The 9,869-nt window shown below is 49.8% G+C and overlaps 1 protein-coding gene across 1 annotated transcript; it reads right to left on the bottom strand.

The window, feature by feature from the left end:
• Positions 1 to 1,195: 1,195 nt before the first annotated feature.
• LOC310753729 (inositol polyphosphate 5-phosphatase OCRL-like) lies at positions 1,196 to 8,300 on the bottom strand (the record flags this gene model as incomplete). Its single annotated transcript, XM_083595074.1, has 5 exons — positions 1,196 to 1,309; positions 1,805 to 1,940; positions 3,423 to 3,532; positions 6,558 to 6,611; positions 8,286 to 8,300. 5 exons carry the CDS (start codon positions 8,298 to 8,300, stop codon positions 1,196 to 1,198), a joined length of 429 nt encoding a protein of 142 aa, XP_083451200.1.
• Between the last annotated feature and the right edge of the window lie 1,569 nt (positions 8,301 to 9,869).

Below are 9,869 nucleotides of genomic sequence, written 5' to 3'. Positions count from 1 at the left end.
TTGGCACCTTTCGTAGTCATCCGCCCCCAGCAGGAAGCCCAGGAGGAAGCCGATGGCACACTGACGCTCCTGTGGGCTCTGCTTCGACAGAACGTTGGGCAGAGGCAGTAGCAGGAGGCTGGCGAAGAGGGTGGCTGCAGGGAAGTGAAAACATTTGCATGAGAGGAGGCGGGAGCAGGAGGAAGGCCAGCTCCCAGCCAGGACAGGCAGGCCTTACCTAGCATGTTGGCACTGACGTTGTTGCTCTCAGAGTATTTCAGCAGCTCCCGCAGGAAAGCCACCATGAAGCGGAACATGTTGTGGTGCGACTGCGGCAACTGGCAGATCACCTGCAAGACAGGGAGGGGCAGTTTGGAGTTTCAATGCAGAGCTTTGCTTTGACGTGTGGCCCTTGGAGGCTTGAGCATGGGGCAATGTAGCCCACAAATGTTAAGCCTCCCCTGCTCTACCAAACTCCCAAGGTTTGATGGAGGAGGGTTGGGAAGAGGAGGAGAAAAGGAAGGCCTTCCCTAGATGATCCTTGGGGTCCATTTCCAACTCTACAGTTCTCTGATTTCAGAGAGAGACTTGCTGGGCTCCAAGTATCCCTCGCAGGGCTCAGCGCAAAGCCATGGCTTACAATACTGGCTGTCACTGAGCTTGGGGATAAAGGAGAAATGGAGGGTGACCTGCCAGTTGTTTGTGATCTGGAACTTCTCCTTCTGCAGCTGCTGGAACTTCACATTCTCAAACGGAAACTGCAGAGCAAAAGGGGGCGGGGGGCGGAGAGAGTGCTTGCCTTCAGCAGAGGCAAGGAAACGTGCTCCAGGGGGAAGTTTGTCCTTGGCCCCGGGCTCTCATTTAGGGGACTGCACATGCAACAGGTCCACGTGGGGCTCTCCAGATATTGGTGCACTTGCCACTGGCCATGTTGGCTGGGGATGATGGGAGTTGTAGTCCAGCATCTGGAGGGCACCACGCTGGCTACCCCTGGAGTCTTTGCCTGCGAGGAAGAGGAAGAGGCTGCTGCTCAGTGGAAGGGCATCTGCCTTGCATGCAAAGATCCCAGGTTCTATCCCCAGCATCTCCAGGTAGGGCTGGTAGAGATCCCCCGGAAATCCTGGGGAACCGCTCAAGACTGAGCTAGATGGGCCAAGGGCTTCTTTCCCCCCTGGTCTTTTTGCAGCAAACCCTCTTTAAGGGGTTGGAGAGGATCCTATTCGTCTTTACCTCCCTCCAGGGAGGGAAGGAATTTGTTCTCCATCCTGTCCATTAACTGAACAATATCCTCAAACACTTTCCAGTACCGTCGGTCATCCACAACCTTCACCTATGGGGGGGGCAGAGCACATTTGTTGGGGCTATGGACTAAAAGGGGGCGGTATGAGTTAAGAGCAGAAATGCCTGATGCACCCCCCTGTTCCCAGCCCTGAAAGAGGCAAGTACTGTAACTCTGAGAGCTTCCCCAGGATGGCAGCGGCTGTGACTTCCAGAGCCAATGGGCTGAAGCCAAATGCTCCAAGCCAAGTACCACAGAAGCTCCATTGCATGAATGGAGCCAACGGTTAAGGTATACAGTTCATCCCATGTGGTCTGCCATGCCTGCAGGAGCAGCGTGTACTCAGAACAGTGGATAATGGAAGCATAGGGATTTAACAGAGCCAAAACCTGCCCATTCCTTGCACCGGAAGTCATTTGCCAAGGAGGAGCTCTGTGGAAAGGGGCCTGGTTGTTGGTCAGGGCCTGCCCATATTCGAGGAGGTGCCACATAGCGGGCAACTAAAAACCCTGAATAGACGATAGCCCTGGCCAGGGCAGGTGTTACCCCTGTGAGGAAGAGGGAGCTGACGGGCTTGTGGTCGCTCCTTTTCAATTCCATGTGGCTTCGATAGCTGAGCTGATTCACGCTGCCTCCTCTCCAGAGGATTGGCTCACACCATGCTGGCACACGGCACTTCCCACTGCAAGGAGACAGGAGAGACACCAGGACTGTTGGACTGGCTGAGGCAACACACAAGGCTCACACAGTCAAACTTTGGCTCCACACATGGCCTGTGATCTTGACCACGGTCAACAGCTGGAGATGATGGGGCTTGGGAGTCCAACTTCTGAAGGGGCAGACCTTGCAGGTGTGCAGGCATTTTGCCTCATGGAGAGAGTTGTTAGGAAATCAAAAGTTGCCTTCTACCAGGTCAGAATGAATTTCTGACCTACCCCAGTTTTGATTCCAACATTGCAGGGGGTTGGACTAGATGACCCTCATGATCCCTTCCAACCCCACAATTAATTAATTAATTAAGTCTACTCTGGCTGGCAGCAGCTCTCTGTGGCCCAATCCTTTTTCAGGTGGAGGTGCCATAGAGTTTCAACTTGAGACTCTGCATACAAAGCATATGGCACACCACCAAATGATGATCCTTCCCCAAAGCAAGGGGCCCCGTTATTCTTGTTCAGACACTATTTTTTCAGTGATCCAAAAGACCCTTTCTGGCACCTGAAATGCTGCCCAAAGGAGCCTGCCGTTTTCCGGCTTTGTCACTACATGTTCCGCCTGTCCTTTTGATTTCCCCATTACCACAGCAAGAGCAATGAAACTAGCAGGCCTAGGTGGCTTCTGACAGTTGTCAAGAACCACAAGAATATGCAAAATCATGGATGGTGAGGCTCAATGACTACTAGCCATAATGGCCACAGAACATACTCCACCAAGAGAAGCAGTATGGCTTGGAGGAGGGGAGTGTGCTGTTGCACTCAGGTCCTGTTTGTGGGCTCCCCAAGAGGCATCTCATTGGCCAATGTGAGAACAGGATGCTGGGCCAGATGGACCAATGGCCTGATCCAGCAGGGCTGCTCTCATGTTCTTATGCCCTGGCAGACTCATCTTGAGAGAGCACCAAGTCTAATTCCCAGACTTCCTTGACACAAACAGGATTCTCATTCAGCCTGCTGCACCTTTCAATGAACTGCAACACCGCTTATACACACCATGAAACAGAGGATGCTGGTTATCAGGACAAATGTGGGGAAAAGGCTGCTTGTGGAAAAGGAGCCAAAACATTTCCAGAGCAGGGATGGCTTGAGGAAGACAACATATCACAGCCTTGCATTTCACAACTCGCCTAGCAGCCTTTGGCAACCAGGAATTCCATGCAAGCAAAGTGAGCAGGTGAAGGAGAGCTGGATCTCTCTCTTCCTCCGTGGCTTGGTGTCCATTCTGGCTGCAGAGGAAAGGAAGTCCATCCAGCCCTCAACTTTATCCCTCCTCCACCAGCTTGCTTAGCAGAAAGCCATTTTTAAAATATATTTTTTACTAGCCTGCTCAGGAGGATGGAAAGGCAGGACACTACTAGCATCTCAGCAGACTAGGAAAAACAAACAAGCCTTGCAGAAGTATGATTGAGAGGACTTACTTACAAAGGCTCAACTATCAAGCTGGCGTTTACCTGGAGTCCCAGCGATCTGTTTTAGAGTCGAATTTGTACGTCGGGATGAACTTGATCTCTCCCTCTGTGAAATCAGCAAAAGCTGTCTTTTGGGTACGCTGAATGTTTAGCTAAAGCCAAAAAGAAATTGCTTATCAGCAGAGAAGCAAAAGACCCCCTGTTGCCTGACAATGGAGTCTATTAACAGCCACTATTGTGCTGGAAAGGAGTACGACAAGGCTGTATATTGTTTCCCTGCTTATTTAACTTATATGCAGAATTCATCATGCGAAAGGCTGGGCTGGATGAATCCCTAGCCGGAATTAAGATTGCCAGAAGAAATATCAACAACCTCAGATATGCAGATGACACAACCTTGATGGCAGAAAGTGAGGAGGAATTGAAGAACCTTTTATTGAGGGTGAAAGAGGAGAGCGCAAAATATGGTCTGAAGCTCAACATCAAAAAAATGAAGATCATGGCCACTGGTCCCATCACCTCCTGGCAAATAGAAGGGGAAGAAATGGAGGCAGTGACAGGTTTTACTTTCTTGGGCTCCATGATCACTGCAGATGGTGACAGCAGCCACGAAATTAAAAGACGCCTGCTTCTTGGGAGAAAAGCAATGACAAACCTAGACAGCATCTTAAAAAGTAGAGACATCACCTTTCCAACAAAGGTCCGTATAGTAAAAGCCATGGTTTCCCCGGTAGTGATGTATGGAAGTGAGAGCTGGGCCATAAAGAAGGCTGATCACCGAAGAATTGATGCTTTTGAATTATGGTGCTGGAGGAGACTCTTGAGAGTCCCATGGACTGCAAGAAGATCAAATGTATCCATTCTTAAGGAAATCAGCCCTGAGTGCTCACTGGAAGGACAGATCCTGAAGCTGAGGCTCCAATACTTTGGCCACCTCATGAGAAGAGAAGACTCCCTGGAAAAGACTCTGATGTTGGGAAAGATTGAGGGCACAAGGAGAAGGGGCGACAGAGGACAAGATGGTTGGACACTGTTCTCGAAGCTACCAGCATGAGTTTGACCAAACTGCGGGAGGCAGTGGAAGACAGAAGTGCCTGGCGTGCTCTGGTCCATGGGGTCACGAAGAGTCGGACACGACTAAACGACTAAACAACAACATTGTGCTGGAAGACCAAGATGAAGTACTAGTAGGTTAAAGGTAAAGGTAAAGGGACCCCTGAGCATTAGGTCCAGTCGTGACTGACTCTGGGGTTGCGGCGCTCATCTCGCTTTATTGGCCGAGGGAGCCGGCGTGCAGCTTCCGGGTCATGTGGCCAGCATGACTAAGCCGCTTCTGGTGAACCAGAGCAGCACACAGAAACAGTGTTTACCTTCCCGCCGGAGCGGTACCTATTTATCTACTTGCACTTGGACGTGCTTCTGAACTGCTAGGTTGGCAGGAGCAGGGACCGAGCAACGGGAGCTCACCCCGTCACGGGGATTCGAACCGCCGACCTTCTGATCGTCAAGCCCTAGGCTTTGTGGTTCAACCCACAGCGCCACCCCCGTCCCTACAGGTAGGTTAGCCAAGTGCAAAAAAAGGGGTATACCTGCTGAAATCCTATCTTATACACAATTATTCAAGGTACAGGATGCTTGTGCATTTTTGCCCCATGTCATCTTAAATTACCGTATTTTTTGCTCTATAAGACGGACCAGACCACAAGACGCACCTAGTTTTTGGCGGAGGAAAACGAGAAAAAAAATATTCTGAATCCCAGAAGCCAGAACAGCAAGAGGGATCGCTGCGCATCGAACACAGCGATCCCTCTTGCTGTTCTGGCTTCTGGGATAGCTGTGCAGCCTGCATTCGCTCCATAAGACGCACACACATTTCCCCTTACTTTTTAGGAGGGAAAAAGTGAGTCTTACAGAGCAAAAAATACGGCACTTTGCTGCATCACACGACAGGAAAATCCTCTAACTCAGGAGCAGCAGACACGTGGCCCTCACAATGCTGCAGAACTACAATTCCCATCATCCCTGATTACTGGCCATGATGGCTGGAGCCAACCGGAACTGCAGCTCAGTAACATCTGGCAGACCACAGGTTAGCCATACCTACAATATGCAATGTTATATGTACCAATAATCCATACAAACTGTTAACAACCACCAGAATACACCCCCGACACTATGAGCAACTGCAAAACCATCCTTTTGCATCCTACGTTGGCTCCCAGGACGTTTCTGAGCACAATTCTGAGTGTTGGTGCCAACCTTTAAAGCCCTAAATGGCCTCAGCCCTAAAAGAGTGTCTCCATCCCCATTGTTCAGCGCAGGCATCAGGGTCCAGCACCGAGGGCTTTCTGGCGGTTTCCTCACTGTGAAAAGCGAAGTTACAAGGAACCAGGCAGAGGGCCTTCTGAGGCACCTGCCCTGTGGGACACCCTCCCGTCAGATGTCAAGGAGATAAGTAACTATACAACCTTTAGGGAAGTTTTTAATGTTTTATGATGGTTTTGCATATGTTGGAAGTCTGAGGCTGCCCCCCCTTGCCTTCCTTGCAGCATCCTTCTCAAAGGGCTAAGGCATGACTACGCTCACAGAGTTTAAATCCACCATAAGGTGCAGCAATCAGGCCTCTGTTTCAACACAAAATACCAATGATTCTTATGCCAAGTGGGAGAAAGGTCGTCAACATGATGAACACACAAACATTGGAGAGAAAAATGTAAAACAAAAAGCACCAGCAATTTAATTGGACTTAATGGAAGTCTCTGCTGATAAGAACATGTGAGCAAAGCAGATTTTCCAGACAGATGCAAAACCTAGAGCAGGAAACCTTAGACCTTTAGATATTGCTGGACAGCAGCTATGCTGGGGCTGATGGGAGTCCAACAACATCTGGAGCGTGTGCTGAGCTAGGAAAGCCCTCTAACTGGGAAATTGCAGAGCAGTCCTACTTATTCCAAGGCAACCCTCCAACTTAATTGGGACTTGCTTCTAATTAAGGTTGCACAAACCTGCAACCTTAAAAAGCATTTGTAGAAGTCGCAGTCATCCTATGTTATAGCTACACTTTGCTCCTAACTGTCTGAAAGTGGTTTCTCTAGCCTAGGCTGGGGTATCCCAGACAAAGGAAATAAACAGGGCAATATCCTAAACCACCACATATAACACAAAGATGTCTCTCACCTGGTCGTAGGTCAGAAGTCTCTGAAGCTCATTTTTAGTGATCAGATGACAATGCTGGAAAAAAGCAAAGCAACCACAGCTACAGGCTAGCTCACGGGGTCGGGGGTCGGGGGGCAGCCTGCTGCCACTTCCTGCAATATGTAGTAAGACTGATAACTAGGATTGGGCAGTATGATCATATTAGGCTAGTGCTCTGTGAACTAGACTGGCTCTTGAACTGCTTCCAGGCCCAATTCAGAGCATCCCATTTGGCCTTTCAAGTGTTTCAAGGTTTGGGAAAAGGGTACCAGAAGAAGGCCCACTTATTTTTGCACTGCCTCTCCACTGACTAGAATCTTTAGCAGGGGCAGCCCTTTCCCAGGGAACTTCTGCTCTTTCAAGCATGGCAGGGCCTTTTCAGTCATGGCACCCTACCTTTCAGAATAATCTCCCAAAGAGGTTCACCTGGCCCCTGCTTTGATGTCCTTTCAGCAAAGACTTTTAGAATTTCCCCTGGTTCGTTAATTCATGGGCAGGGCGCTTGTGGCCCTCCAAACCCTGCTGTAGTACACAGGAACATAGGAAGCTACCTTATATTGAGGCAGACCATTGACCCATCAAGCTCAGGACTGACTACATGGACTGGCAGCAGCTTTCAGGCAGAGATCATGCCCAGCCCGATCTGCACACACTGGTGACTGAGCCTGGAACCTTCTCCATGCAAAATGGCCGCTCTGCTTTCGCGTTACTGCCTTTAACAAACTGCAACTCCCACCCCGATCACTGGAGAAGTTGCCCACATTTGCTATAATCTAATCTAATACATCTCTGCCACTCGGTTTATGTTGCTCTCTTTAGATCCGCTGCTATTAAGGTACTGTTTATATGCTTTAAATTATCTTGATTTGCATTTCTGATTATTATTTTAAATAAACCACTGTGGGGAAGAAATCCCCACAATAAACAGAAATTAATGAATGAAGCCCAGCACTCGCTTCCACAGATGTTTAGTATCTGCCTGCCCTGAATGAAGCAGGAGCCTACAGTGCTGGGCACTTCTGGCTGCTCTAGTAGAAACCTTAGTGGTGCAGCTGCAGCAGCAGGGATCGCTGACACTGCACCCTCCTGGTGTTGCTGAAGTGGAACTCTCATGAGCCCCAGTCAGCAAGGCCAATTCTTAGCAATTATGGGAATTTTGGTCTATCAACATTTGGAGAGCACTATGCTGCCTACCCTGAGCTGCACACAGTCAGGAAAGTTACAGAAACGTGACTCAATTTGCTTCTCCAGATAGTGGAGACCAACAAGTTACATCAGCCAAGGCTCTCTCCCTCCAAGCCCTTGAAACGCACTCGTGTTTCATGATTGTCAGCTGCAGCAGACCCTGGTCAGGGGGCAGGAAGCTCATCTGGGCACAGATATCCTTGTAATCCTGGTTTCGGCGCTCAAAGTCTTCCACGTGGGCAGCAAGGTGGGAATTGACCATGCAGAAGCTGGTATTGTTGCAGACAAGCCTCGTGGCCACACACCCGTTGTTACCCTGCAGGGGCGGAGCAAAGATGGCTGTTAGTGAGCAAGCAGGAAAGAGGGGGGAACTGGTTGGCAGAGATTAGAAAAACAGATAGACAGACAGAAAGATCAACGTAGGGAATTCCGGTGTCAGGGTCTACTCCCCATCTTCCCCATGATGCCTGTGCCCACTGTCTCCCTCATCACTTCCTTGATGCGGCTGAGCTGGTCCTTCCTGACAAAGATGAGCAACATCATTCCGAATAGATGCACCAGCTGCACCTAGAAGATGCAAGGTACTGGGATGTCTACCAGCTCTGTTCATTGCTTGGTGTCCTGGGCCGGCTGGATGCAGATAGGAGTGGCAGGTGGCACCAACTGGGGATCCCCCAAGGGAAGAAGGCTCAGAGCCAGGGAACTGGTGGGGGGACGACGAGGCTGAGTCGTCAGAGGGAGAAGAGGGAGCAGACTGTGAGCAAGAGGAGGTGTTGGAAACTGAAGCAGGAAGATTCTGTGGCAAACAGCAGTCCAGAATCCGAGGCAGAAGTGGAGGCTGGAGGCGGGGGTCAAGAGGCAGAGATCAGGCAGGCTGCTGAAGAAGCCAGGGGGTCTCCCCATCCTGCTGCGATCAGCTCCCCTCCCTGCTGGTCTCCCAGAACACAGAGAAATTAAGAGGAGGGAGCAAAGACAGGCAAGGTGTCAGAGTCTCAGGTTGCTTGGGAAGGACCAGGGGGAGGAGGAGACTTCAGAGAGTGGTGGGAGGGTAGCAACCTTCAGCCTTCACAGCTACCTCACTGGGGCAAGACCTGTTGGGAAAGGTTTCTGTGATCATGAGGCCTGCACGGTTTGGGTTTCTTTGAATAAAGAATGTTGGCTTCTTTTGAATAAAACACCACTGACACCAGGTGTTTTTTATTGCTGACCTCCTCCTCCTCCTCCTCACTCCAGCTCCTGACAGCTGTCTGGCTGCTGAAGAAATGGGTGGGGTTGGACTTACTTTCTTGTACTTGGATTTGGAACGCAAAGCCTTTTCCACAGCTGTCAGCCACTCTTGCTCCTTTGTCGAGTCCAAGTAGAAGAAAGCCTCTGTGCTCAGGTCCAGCTCCTGGAACCGAATGCCCAAGTGCCAAAGAGAAGGATGTGGAACTGCAGGAATAGGACTCCAATCGGAACAGACGTGCTGGTTAAATATGCAAAGACAACAGGAGTGTGCAAGGGCAGGCAAGATCAGGACCAAGAACAAACAAGTAATACCAGCCACTTCTTCCTCAGCTTAGCTATTCTGGGCCCCAAAGGAGCTTTGCTAATGAAAGAAAAAAAGCTTTTTCCTTGTATTTTTTAAGATGTGTCAGCCAGCCTGATATTTAAGCACTATCCCAGTAGCCACAGGCAACCAGAAATTCTTTGAAGGCAAGTGAGTTGGTTGATCTCTCCATTCTTCCTTCACCTGGCAACCTGGTTTCCAGGCTGGCTTTCCAGGAGCAGAAAACCACCTCTCAGATCTGCTGTGCCAAGCTTGTTTGCTAGAAGATTACCCTGTAACACCCTTGTCCTCTTTGCAAACCTCCTAAATGGCTAGCATTCTGTGTTTCCATGCTGGCCATGAAGGAATGGGCATTCCCGACTCTGAAAACAGCACAGAAATACAGCCTGTCTAGTAAAGGGGTAAAAAGAGCAAGCTAAACAGCCTCTGTAAAACAGTAGCATCTGAAGCTGCTAACCACATACTGATAAACATATCATAAAAGCAGATATTAAAAACAAATGGCCACTGGGTACTACTAGCAGTGGGACACGGGTGGTGCTGTGGGTTAAACCAAAGAG

This window comes from Podarcis filfolensis (assembly GCF_964270895.1).
Source record: "Podarcis filfolensis genome assembly, chromosome: W".
NCBI lineage: Eukaryota > Metazoa > Chordata > Lepidosauria > Squamata > Lacertidae > Podarcis > Podarcis filfolensis.
The sequence above is the reverse complement of the archived record's forward strand: the minus strand, read 5'-3'. Positions and strand labels throughout refer to the sequence as shown.